The following is a 13,023-nucleotide window of genomic DNA, read 5'->3' as shown; positions in this document are numbered from 1 at the left end:
CAACTTCCTAAAATGCAGCCACACCTGTTGCTTGATTGAGGGTCAGAACATTTGAATCTGACTCTGAGTAAATGTTAAGGACATGCAAATAGTGAGTAATGTTTGCAGGCTCTCTTAGGTTAGGCCAGTTCATTGTTATTAAGGTGCAGGGTGTGTTCACAGGTGTTGTAGCCCTTCCGCTCCCAGAGGTAATGGATCAGTCCAATAAAGCTCCTGACAGGCATTTTTCTTCTCACAAAAGTAAATGGATGGATGAGAATTCTCTGGACCTTTATTTATATAGCTCCAAATCACAACAGCAGGCACCTTAAGGTGTTTTATATGGTAAGGTAGCCAGCAGAATCACCAGATTGGCAGAAGTATAGGAAGACAGATTGGACTCTACTCCCCCTCACCCACGCACACTCTCCAACAAAGAAACACTCTCTGAACCAAGAACTGAAAACATTCCTGACTTGCATTGCAATTGCACACACCTGCAACTATATATATATTTTTAGTATTTCTTTTAGCACTATTTATATTATTATATTACTATTTATTACTTTATTGTTAGGGCTGTTTTTGTTGTGCATCTGCACCTTATTGTTGTCAATGTCTACGCATGGGACAGTGTGAAACGTAATTTCAATTCCTTTGTATGGCAAGTACATTTGAAGAAATTGACAAATAAAAGTATTCTATTCTATAATGTCTGCACACACTAACCCGCCCCTCCGCCCAACACCCACACCCTGATCTGCCACTGCTGCTGGTCATATAGATATCATTTGGAAAAACTGTAAAATATCGGCACTGAGCATATTCTGTGACTCCTTCCTCTATATACAGTTATCCAGTGGTTAGAGCATTTTAAATGTTTTTGTTTGTATGACCAACAGTAGGCCTTCACCGGCCACTTTATTAGGCACACATTAGAAGGACTTTTGCCTTAATTCCTAATGGGGTAGATTCATCTAGTCCTGCAAACATTCCTCAGTGATTTTGTTTCATGCTAACATGACAGCATCACACAGCGTTTGCACGCAGTGATGTAACTCTCCTGCTCCACCACATCCCAAAGGTGCTGGCTTGAGATCTGGTGACTGTTGAGACCATTAGAGTCCAGTGAACTCAGTGTCACGTTCAAAGAACCAGTTTGAGATGATTTGAGCTTTTTAACATGAAAGCAGCCATCAGAAGATGGCAACACTGAGGTCAAGGGATGGACGTGGTTAGCAGAAATTCTCAAATGGACTGTGGCATTTAAATGATGCTCAGCTGGTACTAAAGGGCCTAAAGTGTGCTATTACAGGACCATCACCAGCCTGAACCGTTGATACAATAATGAGCAGCTGAACAAGTATACCTAATAAAGTGGCTGTGAATGTGTAAGATAGTGATAGAGCTCTTAGACACTGCAGTAAATATGGTATCGTAAGCTATGGTTGCCCAGTGATCAAGCTACACGCTGAAAGATACAAACAAACACCGTTAGCTTACTGAACAACACAAACAACCATATCTGACATCTTATAGCCCTGCTATGTGTAAGATAAGCTGTCCATCATTACACTTCCTCCCTGAATACAATTCTGCACTTCAACCTTTAAACTGACGGTGTGTGTTCCTGAGAGTTTTACACTGCTGAGCCTCACGTTGCTGCTACGTTACTGGGATTTGGGGCTGAAGCAGAATTAGAGGGAGACATAATCAAAGCTGAACAGATGAAAGAGAAGAAACGGAGAGGTTTTAAAGCCATTTGGTGGAGTAAGAATGACAAAGGGTGCACTGCTCCCTCTGCTGGTGCATTAGAGTTCCTGCCTGCTGTCACAGGAAGGGTTCACTGGGTTCATTCAGCATCCCTGTCACTCTCACGTTTTGTAGCGGATTTATCGACAGCGCTGCAGCTTCCACGCAGCAACGCACGCCTTGGAATTCATTCTGCTGTGTGTGACAGATACCTTCATCCAAAATCTGTTTTATTTACTCAGAACAGAAATGACGGATTAGAATGAATAAGATATGAAGTGTGGCAGGGCATGGTTCCACTGAGAGAGCTTTTTGTCCTTTGCAGGAGATGGTCGACTGGTTCAATGCTATCAGAGCTGCCAGGTTCCACTACCTGCAGGTTGCCTTCCCGGGAGCGAGTGACGAAGAGGTGAGGATGGTGTGATTTAAGCATGCGCATCACTGTTACTGAGCTTATAGTTTCAAAAAATAAACAGCATTCTCAGAGGTGTCTGTTCATGATGCTTTTCTACTGCATGGCAGTCTTGACGCCTCTGATCCCACTGCACATGTCCATGCTGAAATAAGGGCAGTTTTTAATATTTCATGCATGCTTTTTCTTTTGTCTTTACATGATTCTCTTTTGTCTATTTGCTGCTCCAGCTGGTGCCCAAACTGACCCGAAGCTTTATGAAGGAAGGCTTTATGGAGAAAACGGGTCCGAAGGTTGGTGCTGTAGTCATCCCTCTATAGTGAACTAAGGATGATAGTATCAGTTACACCTGAGTTTCAGTGTTCAGGTGACCTAAATATGGCCAAAGTGTCTCCAGGTTCAGAGTAGTGCATTGGTTCCTAATCCTTTAGCCTCCTGGTTTCTTCTGCTGGAATTATTTTTAAGGTTATGGAGGCTCAAGGGAGTAAATCTGTTCAGAATTCTGCAATAAAAAAAGTAAACATTAGCGATTACAATTATTGTTCTTCTTTCTCATTCTGTGAACCATTACAACCATAAACCAGACTGACCTAATTAAGTCTGAGTAATGCCTAAAGCTAAGGCTAGCTGTGTTGTAAATTGTAATTAATTATTTAAGAAAATATGTAAGTTTGAAAATGCAGTAGTGAAAGTGATGGAACAAATGCAGATTTCATTAACTGTATATAAAAGATGGGCGTAATTTGTCAGTCTGAAAATGAAAGGGAGTTAAAATGCATTCTTTCTAATGACCAGCAGGGGGCGACTCCTCTGATCATAGCATATATTAAAAAAATACTTATTAATGTTGTCAGGTGAAGCTGGAATTTTGACTTTCATTAAAACCTGACCCGATAAGTGAAGGGTGCTTGAGGCTAAGAAACTTAGGGACAGTGTACACTCATAGGCTAGCTACTTGTCAATTATAAAATCGAGTCACCCAAAAATCAAACCGGGAACATTGTTTACAAAATAAGCTTCATGTTGTATCCAAAAAGATTTGGAGCTTTATTGCTTGGTTCTCCCATTTGGATTTAGGTTGCTCCAAAAACACGCTAGTGCACTCTCTCATGCCACTCACCCTACTGACTACACCTGCTATTGTTGGATTAAGTTTCTCTCCAGTATTTCTTTTATTGAAACAAACACGGTATTAATTGCCTTTGGTGTTCTTATCCCTTGTTGCCAAAGCTGTGTAGACCCAGTTTTTTGTAGTCACTTCCTGTTGACCATTAGAAAGAATGGCTTTCACTTTTTCAGACCAGGAAGCTCCATCCATCCTTTGTATACAGTCTATAGGTTGCAAGAAGAAGTATGGCTGTGTAGGAGTCATCTGCTCGCTCAATTTATTTTCTCAAATAGTCTGAGATACTAGTTTGGTTTAATACAGCATGATAGTGACTTTGTTAAAGTGAAACAAACGACGAATCAGAATATGATTTAGGGCGTGGCTACTTTGTGATTGATGCTGCAGCATTTTTCAGTTTCTCAGTAAGACCCAACAATTGTTAATGACATCTTGACGTCTGATTCCACAAAATGGTACTTGACAGCCTAATAGTTCGAGTCACAGTGGCTATGTAATCTTTTATATACAGTATGTATTATAAAAGCTAAAAACGAAAGAAGAAATTCTGGAATTTTGGAGCTTTTTTTCTCCCTAGTGGTAAAATTATGATTGTTTTTCTTTACCTGTATTGGAAGCAGTTTCTTTGAGTTTAGGGAGGAGTGAGTATTGCAAGTTACAACAAAACTTCATCTTCATGTCTTATGATAAGTGACAAAAATGTGCATTTGTCTCCCTCCTTTCAACAAATGTACTGTCTGTCTTACTCTGCGTTAGCACACTGAGGGCTTCAAGAAGAGGTGGTTTACGATGGATGACAGGCGGCTCATGTATTTCAAAGACCCTCTGGTAAGAAGAGCCCTGCATCGACCCAACCTTTTGATTTGCTTCATTTGTGGCTTGCTTAGTTTGTCTTTCTGTCCCTCAGGATGCCTACGCCCGCGGGGAGGTGTTCATCGGCAGCAAGGAGAACAGCTACACTGTCCTGGCTGGCTTGCCTCCGTCCACACAGGGCTACCACTGGAACCACGGCATCACCATCGTCACGCCAGACAGGAAGTTCCTCTTTGCCTGTGAGACCGAGGCCGAGCAACAGGACTGGATAGCCGCTTTCCAGAGGGTCATAAATCGACCAATGAGGCCACAGGAGTATGCAGGTCATTAAGTAAAACATTAGAGTCCTAAAATGTTTTTTTTTTTTTTTTTTTGCATGTTTTGTTGTGGGGGAAAGGGAATGTGTAAAGCTTTAAAATCCTACCATAATATACGGACTATAAGCGAAACACGAAAAAAAAATGAATTTCCTGTTACTGAAAGTCGTTTTCTCTGTGTCCCTGCAGTGGAGGCCCATTTCAAACACAAGCCTTGAAATCTGCTGGAAACCAAGCGCTCAACTGGACCAGCCCGGTCTCATTCAGATCAGAGACGGCCCCAGCGTGCGACCACTGACCATGGCTAGAAGAGGCGGGGTGGGTCTTATGGGTCACGAGGGGTTTTAGGGATGGGCCGAGATGGGAAAACACGAAGAAAGGAAAGGAAACACCGGCAGGACTCCAGTCTGTCTCGTGTAGGAAGCCTAAAACTCTAACGGGACTCGAGGCCCCTCATGGGGTGATCCAAGGCTAAAGGGTAGATGATGTCATCACTCTTGCGCTTACCAACCTTGTGTTGTACATTATCACATCAGAAACCCTTTCCTCTCCTCTCCTCAGCCATGTGGACCCTTCCCCTTGCAACAAGCTCCTCCTCCCCCTTCCCACCCAGAATTTTTTGTCTTGTGAATGGTTCATTCTGTCTGTAATCTAATGTAATTATGTAATCTAGAGTCATTTCACTGGTTGCTTAACAAAGACAATGCATTGTTAATTTATTGAATGTACAGTTTTGATGACAGTGGCTTATTCTGTGTGCGTGCGACGTTTTTCATTGAGGACACTGTGAGGTTGAACCTCCCGCACTAAAACCCTGGTAAACCTGAAATCTGCAAAGTGCTGTTAACAACAAATATGCATACGAAACACACAAACATACACACAACAATCTCTCAGTGAGCACCTCTGCTGTTTCGGCAGCACGAGGTGGCATATCTGCATCCAGGCAGGGTTACCTTTCAAACCTCAATCTGACAGATGTTCTCTTATTTATTTGTACTGTTGAACATACTGAGTCATCGTAGACGGTTATCGCTGCTTTCCAGGATTGTAATGTGACAGGATTGTAATTTATATGACACTTCTACAGACGTTTCGTTTAATCTTTGCATCTTGTTTTAAAGACACATGGTTGTGTTGATCCTTAAATCACAGTGATAGTTTGTTTCATTATAAAATCAATACAAAGGATCCTGAAATGAGCTGCCGGTGTTTTGGATTGTCCTCCGTGTTCCCTCTTCTCTGTTGTCTTTCAACAGTTTTCCACACACTGATCCATCTGCTGTTGCTTTCAAGTAACCTTGCCACTGCTCACAGGGCGATGTGAATCATGTGCGAGCATGTGGGGGACATTAATGTAAACTGAAGCAGTTTGTACAAACAGATGGCAAAAAAAATAGACTGACACTTTAGTCCAGAAGGATACTACACTGCTGGGAAATTACTGAAAGAGAGTTAGAGATCCATTCTCTTAACTTACAGACAAAACATACAAAGTCCACATCGTGAACAGCTACTGGACCTTCTTGCTCTGAGGCAGCAGTGTTAACCACTGTCAGAGTGAGAGGTAGTTTTATATTGAAATCGACACATCCTTATGTGTCTCTGGTGTCACAGGTAAAATATAATAATATAATCATATATTCTCTGACCGCTTGGAAAATGGTTGCAGAAGGTTGCTGGCTGTCATTCAGTGAAAACTTTCTGCTTTGGTTATTAGTCACAGTTGCCCATAGTTTGCATGGAAGACCCTTACTTATCTGCAAACACAAACACAATGCTAGCCAATCCTTTTTAGAATTAAAAAATGTGTCGTGCAAACCAGAGAGCATTCAAAGTAACGTTTACTTTAAAGCCAGACGGTCTTTGTTTCTGGCTTATGACACACTTTTTAGAGTTTCACTAGCTCCTGTGTATTTCCGTGCTAACTGTGGCAATCTGTTAGCAGCCAAAATAATCAGCAACCAGGCGGGAAATGCACATTTTTTTCCTTGCAACCAGTGGTTGCACTGATATGTGTGAATATATAGGAATCGATTTCAGAGCAACTACCACCAACCTCCAGCAACCACTTGCCAACCGGTCAGGGAGCACAACAATTTTCTTATAGTTGCGAGATGGTTGTCGACTGTTCTCTAGGCTGGTGTGTGACTTGGACTTCATTTACTTGACCCCAGACTGTTACACATCTGAAACAGTGGAACACTTAATATCATATGGTTACTGATCACATGACTACAAAATCAAAACTGATTATTCGATTGGTAAAAGCTTGAGTGACATTTTTAATTGATGACATATTTAATTAAAATCATTAGAAGCTCAAACGCTATTTGAGAGTTAGCCTAGTTTTTGAGTTCCCAATTTGAAAAAAATGATACAAAGAGGTAGATGCCTTAAAAAAAATAACCTTGAAAGTTATTGAGTAGGAAAGTCAATTTCTGGTGTTGTTTTTTTCCACTATTTTTTTTTCTGGAGAACTTCAGAAATCCCAGCTTCACAGTTGCCATCGAATGCAACACTATACCCAGAGCCAAGGGTGGTGTGAATATGCTCATGTCTCTCTTAGTGAGAAAGCAAAATGTCATAATTCCCCTCATGTGGACCTACTTAAGACATATACTCATCACAGGGATCACTGAATGAAATGATAGATGTTCAGTTCCCTCCTTTAAACTCAAATAAACAGCCTGAATTTTCAAGTGACATGTTAGAAGCTCAGTTTGTTTTACAGTGGATGGGGCTCACTGGTCAGCAGCAAATGGAGCTTGGCATGTGTGAAGTTGCACACTCACCACAGAATAAAGACTTAACTGAAGGTCTGTTGGTGCAAATGTCACCTGATGATCTCGCCACTCTTCCACAAACGTCCGCACGTTGGCTCCAGGGCCGTACGCACATGTGAATAAATCAATGTCTCTTCTGTCTGGCGCCCTTGTTGTCGTTGGCACCTGGGTTGTCACGGTAAACTGCTGAGACAGGGAGCCACTGAGCTGCAGCAGCCGGCTCAGACCCACACAGGAAGTGTTTAAAAACGGGTGTGTTTGTCCTAAAGATACCACGGTCACTGAGTGGCTGGAACATGTGGCAAACATTCATTCTCAGTGAACCTGCGGCTTCACAGCACTGCAGTCCTTACATGGACGTAATAAGCACAACCTCAGCTTCATTTTTGGTTATTTTTTATTGTCAGTATAGCAGGTCTACACAGCCATTGAGTGTAGGACTTGTTTTTACCCACATTTCTTTCTTCTTTAATAATTTGTGTGTTTCTTGTGCGGTGCCTCTGTGAAAACCTCACACAGCTGTCCCGCCTATCAAACCTTGTGGCTGACGGACAGGACAGCCGCAGCTTGGACTGTGAAATTAACTAATCTCCTCACAGGAAACTCAGCAGGAGCAGCTGTCACAGTGGAAATGAAGCAGCAGGAGGGACCGGGTCTGCAGAGAACAACTGATAGGACCAAGAGGGGCTTCAAAACTCCTGCTCACAGGTACAACTTCCTTTTACGTAAACTACAAATTCAGCAAAACATCTTTTATTTTGTCCAACTATTATACATAACCACGAAATGCAACACATGCTATACCAAACAGTTAAGCAGGCGTGGGCCTTTAAGGCTTGCAGGTCTCCTGTTTTTAATCTAATTAAGAAAAGTTACAATCTCCTGGTCATGTCGATGTAAATCACATTCTTACTGGTGAAGGAATAAGAAGCCCTTTGGAAACGCGTCACTTTCCAAGTGACTTTAATAAAAGTGTATAAAAATTAGGAAACTATTTAAGTTTTAGTGTGGAAAAGTGTTATAAAACGCCCTGTCTGAAATAGGTGCTACTTTCATGCTGAAATTTCATTAGTGTGGCATTTCAGTGGAACATTTTGGTGTCCAGGGCGGGTTTAAATGTCACTCTGCAGGTGTTTGTACTCAAAGTGGACAAAAACGCTAAAGTTTTTTTGCCTGAAAATCAACAAATGCAGCAATATATGACACACTATGTGAGTTACAGCCGGCAATGATCATCAATGTTCAAAAATTTTGGTCTGTTAGAAGTCAGTCTATATGGCTATATATTTTTGTCTTCTTCAAGGCCTGGTGAGGGTCGTATAGATGGGCTGCTCCCAGCCAGAGGGAGGACTATGAGTAGGTGGTGCCAAGGCCAGGCTGTTGATCAGTGGGGTGGTGTAAGACCTGCGGGAGGAATGAAAGTATGGGTACTGATACAGGCTGGCGGGGTAACCAGAGAAAGCGCTGTAGAAGCTGGAGTTTTGAAGGTCGGTGTAGTCTGACTGGTTGGCAGACGAGGAGGTGGTAGGGGTGGAGGAAGGACAGATGCCCGAACCCAGGGATGTATACTCAGGTTGGTGTGACCGTGGTGGAGGACTTGAGGAGTTGTAGTGACCCGGGCTCATCCGCTCAGTTTTAATCTGAGGTTTTTGGCCGCCATCCTTGTGCAGCCCGTCGGTCTCACAATTGGAAGAGGTTAGCGGCATTCCAGCGGAAGTCCCACCAGACATTTTGGACGTCCAATTTTGGATGTTGGGAGTGTGACAGTCGGTGCTGGGTGGGATGAAAGTACCGGAGGGGTTGCTGGTTTCTGGCGGGGTTAGAACAGTGGCACCGTGGCTGTTTGGAGGCAGGTACTGGTCGAGCTCGTGAACGTCGAAGGCGTCGATAGTGCCGATGACGTCAGTGCTGAGCTCAGAGATGTCTACGTTACTGAAGTCGATGTTCTGACGGTTGGGAGGAGGAGCAGCGCTGGAGCTCATTGTGTCCACAGACTGACGGTTCTCGTGTTTGGGTCCCATGTGCAGGTCTGTTTTAGGGGTGGTGGGAGGTGTTGGAGGCCCGTGAGACTGACCTGGAACGCAAAATCAAGTGAACCTTAATCAGCTTTTTCACATTTAACTAAAAAAAGGGAAAAGAAACGAAACGAGTATCACAGTGTCATCACCTGTTCTGTCTGAATGGTAATGCTGCTCCACTTCCCCTGTGCCAGCCAGCCTGGCCACACCCGGGTCCATTTTATATAAGCCCTGCTTCTGCTGCTGCTGTTGGACCAGCGCAGGTCTGCAGTCGCCCTGGTCCGGTTTATTGCTCTTGCGTCTCCGAGGCTGGTACTTATAGTCTGGGTAGTCTTTTTTGTGCTGCAGCCTCAGCCTCTCGGCCTCCTCAACAAAGGGACGTTTCTCTGTTTCAGAGAGAAGTCTGAGGAGGACAGGGACAAGTCAGAGAACAACTGCTGGCATTTCAAACACAGCAGGAAGCAAAAAAACCAAAAAAAAAAAAAACCTGACAGACTCCTTGCTTCTTTCATCAGTGATGTCAATAACTACAGTTATTCACATAAGTAATCACATAAGAACTCTATACATGTTACAGTTTTGTGTATTTTCCATTTCATTCTACTTTATATGAATACTCCATCACAGAAATACCCACTTACATACTTACTTACATAAGTGCATTAACGCAGGACTTCTTTATTTTACTTAAATAAAGAATATGAATATTTCCTTTTCTTAAAAAATCTACAGTTACTGAGACATGACAAATGAACTAGCAGTTGTTTTTTTGTACTGTACAGATAAAGCCACAATGAAGTGGTTCCTCAGTGTGTATTACCACAACCACAAAATGATATTCCCGCCATAATAGCTTTGTTTATGCACAATCTGCAGGTTTTCTCTCATTTTACTGGAATTCTTTCTTCTTTTTGTTTGTTTCAGTGAATAAAACAGGCCTGTCATGATATTAGATTTACATTACATAATCGTGGTAATGAAAAAAAAGGGGGGGAAACACACAGTAACATAGTAATTTAAAAAAATCTATTGAATTCTACAAAAATGCAGATGCATGGAGGAGTCCAGAGTCTGTAACTCCAGAGATCAGTCATGTTCAGTCAGCGCAGTGTTTCAGTACTGTGCAGGTGCTCATCAGATGAAACTCAGGTGTACTCACCGCCACAGCTTTCCCAGCGTCTTGCTGAGCTCAGCGTTGTGCAGATGTGGATACTGGTCCGCCAGCTTCCTCCGCGCTGCCTGCGCCCAAACCATGAACGCGTTCATAGGCCGTTTCACGTGAGGTTTACTCTTCAGCCCCCTCTCCCCCAGACTGGGCACAGGCACCAGCGACCAGTCGTAACCTTTTAGCACCTGCGACACAGCGTCGCGAATGCAGGTGGGGAACCGCTCGTCTTCCGAGCAGCTCTCCAGTTTTGGCGTAATCCCGGGCGGGCGCGCTGCCTCCTTCGCTTCGGGCCTTACCGGAGAGGCCGGAGACTCTGAATCCGATCCATGCTGGGACGCAGACCCGTCGGTTCCCACTGGACTGCATGCCTGCTGTGACAATGGCTTGTTCTCCTCAGTCATGTTTGGTGCTGCAAAGATCTACTGACCCCCACCCTCCAAAATCCCAAAGAGCTCTCTAGTTGCGTAAAGGCGCGCGACTTTGTAGAAAGAGTGTAACCCCGCGTAAATAACCAAAATCCCGGATTTGGTCTGTTGAATTTTTCCATTCCGTCTCACATCCTCCTCCAGGACCAGGCAAATTTTGACGAGGGACGGTTACATTCTACTCTTTGTAGCACTTTAGAGCTCATGTCACTCCACCCCTCTTGTCCTATTGGCTTGTGCAAAGCTTGAGTTTCTTCAGAGCCCCTGAGTAGTTAGTCGAGTGCTGTGATACTGCACACTTTAGTATCCAAGTAAATCCAAGGCCAGTACTGATACTAATACTGACTCTGATTCTTTTATCTTTTAAAGCCAGCTTAACTAGGGGAGAGCATGTCATGATTTATGAGATGAATCATTCTGAACACATATTAATGACCAAATCACTGTGATTGCTACTTTCCACAATAATTAGTTACCACATCAAATCACTTTCATGTATTTCATGTATTTTGAAACTGGGTTTTTTGAAGTAATTGAATATAAAAGTGCCAAGCTTCTCTTGTTTAAATGTGATATAGGCAATAAATTAAAAACATCATAGGCAACACACAAAGAATCAGATATTTTCTACAGTTCATGTCTGAGATATTTTTTTTTCACACAAATAAAGCAAAAAACATTAACATTGTTCAGTGGGCTACATATTGATGTGATACCAATACCACAGTTGTTGTTGATAAAAAAAAAACAAAAAAACATCAGCACCACCTTCAGTAAGTAAATGTAAATGTATTCCATTATTAAAAATAACTGCATGCACATTTATTCTCTTTTTTGGATTCTATGAGGTGTGAAAACCTGTTCCACTGCTTGCCTTTCAATTTCTTTTTCTTTTTTAGAGCTATTATTGCTGAGCTAATTCCCAGATGACTAACTGATTTATTTCATTGTTCAGTAGCTACTCTTTATTCTTCAGCTGTTATTTTCTTTTTAAATGTATCGGTAAGCACCTCATTACTCTTTATACTTTACAAAACAACATCGTTTACTGCAAGCAGGTGACAAGTTAATGGAAAAGTCAGTCTAAGGAGCTGAGCTACCACACGTCCACAGAGAAGCCTTAGTGCACCTCGGTGTGGATTCTCCAAGTCTCTGGAAAACTACTGGAGGGATGGAACATTATTCTTCCAAAAGATATTCCCTCATTTGGTGTTTTTAAAGTGGCGTTGGAGAGCAGTGCCGCTCCAAAATCTTCCATAGTTCTTTCGGTTGGTTCTTGAGACACCTCATGCCCTTTGGTCAGTTTGGAGGAAACCACTCCTGTTAGGACGGAAATGTTTCATCATAGTGTAAAGGTGTTCTTTCAGAACAACTCTCTGTTCATTTTCAGTGAACCTTCACTGTAAGACCCAGAGTGACTGCAGGCGGAGTAAAGAAAGTGTAGAGAAAGCTAGGAAAAACATAGAAACAAGAGTCTTTATTCTGCTAAAATTCCACTTGTATTCCTTACCTATTGATAAAAACAACAAATTAGTTAGTTTGCTTAAAAATATTATCCCAACTTGCCCGATGAGGCTGTGATGGATGAAACTGTGGATGTCAACAAGACTGTGATTCAACAGATTTCAAAAAGTTCAGTGTTTTTATTGTAATTGGTTTTGATAAATCTTGCCTCTGATATATGCCCTCTATTTAATAATAATTAAAAAGACCAATATTAACAATGAAACTAATAAAAAACTAAACTACAATAAAAACTTCTCATACAATAAAAACGAACTAAACAACAAAACAAAAGCTCAAAATGAAAAAGTCACATTATAAAATACAAAAGTATAACAATAAAAATAATATTAGTAATAGTAATAAAACCTATAATAGTGCTAACCTGTGATCTTCATTTCAGCGTCTGAAGAGGGGAATGCCAGAAAAACTCTGACTGGAGAGGAGAGAAGCAAAATGCCTCTCAAACAGCTTCAGGTACAAGAACCCCTCAATCCTGCTTTATAGATTTCTCTTTAAATTTGTCATCTTAGGCATCAGGTAGATTCAGAACATTTGTACTACGGAAGATCCGTTTACTTCCAATAAATTACATTTAAATTGGTTTTGAAAAAAATGTATACGTTATACATACAAACCGTATAATATCATTAAATTTAAAATGTAATGATAATAATAATAATAATAATAATAATAATAATAATAATAATAATAATAATAATAA

At 41.7% G+C, this 13,023-nt stretch overlaps 2 protein-coding genes and 1 long non-coding RNA gene across 8 annotated transcripts in view; 1 reads left to right on the top strand and 2 right to left on the bottom strand.

The window, feature by feature from the left end:
• LOC309712965 (arf-GAP with dual PH domain-containing protein 1) overlaps window positions 1-5,601 on the top strand; it is a 40,656-nt gene extending 35,055 nt beyond the window's left edge. For all 6 annotated transcript variants that reach the window (XM_082544213.1, XM_082544208.1, XM_082544211.1 and 3 more), the window contains 5 exons: window positions 2,057-2,140; window positions 2,374-2,436; window positions 4,026-4,097; window positions 4,177-4,405; window positions 4,589-5,601. In XM_082544213.1, coding sequence (XP_082400339.1) covers window positions 2,057-2,140; window positions 2,374-2,436; window positions 4,026-4,097; window positions 4,177-4,405; window positions 4,589-4,617 — 477 coding nt within the window. In that variant the 3' untranslated portion in view covers window positions 4,618-5,601. The remainder of the gene's footprint in view (window positions 1-2,056; window positions 2,141-2,373; window positions 2,437-4,025; window positions 4,098-4,176; window positions 4,406-4,588) is intronic.
• Window positions 1-13,023, bottom strand: part of LOC309712689 — a 354,596-nt gene that overhangs the window by 165,220 nt on the left and 176,353 nt on the right. The gene's annotated exons all lie outside the window — the stretch shown is intronic.
• On the bottom strand, window positions 7,565-11,082 carry sox8a (SRY-box transcription factor 8a). The gene is made up of 3 exons (XM_082545117.1): window positions 10,363-11,082; window positions 9,353-9,606; window positions 7,565-9,259 (listed from the first exon to the last, which is right to left on the bottom strand). The coding sequence occupies exons 1-3, from the start codon at window positions 10,770-10,772 to the stop codon at window positions 8,484-8,486; spliced, it is 1,440 nt and encodes a 479-aa protein (XP_082401243.1). The 5' UTR covers window positions 10,773-11,082; the 3' UTR covers window positions 7,565-8,483.

Source organism: Aulonocara stuartgranti (assembly GCF_965226115.1).
Source record: "Aulonocara stuartgranti genome assembly, chromosome: 8".
In the NCBI taxonomy this organism is placed as follows: Eukaryota; Metazoa; Chordata; class Actinopteri; order Cichliformes; family Cichlidae; genus Aulonocara; species Aulonocara stuartgranti.
Note: the sequence above shows the minus strand (reverse complement) of the source record. Positions and strands in the feature narration are given on the sequence as shown.

Coding starts and splice junctions, on each gene's coding strand:
- sox8a (XM_082545117.1), bottom strand. CDS start 10,772: ATGACTGAGGAGAACAAGCCATTGTCACAGCAGGCATGCAGTCCAGTG. Junction 9,607..10,362: donor ACGCTGGGAAAGCTGTGGCG/GTGAGTACACCT, acceptor TGTCCTCCTCAG/ACTTCTCTCTGAAACAGAGA. Junction 9,260..9,352: donor TTACCATTCAGACAGAACAG/GTGATGACACTG, acceptor TTTGCGTTCCAG/GTCAGTCTCACGGGCCTCCA.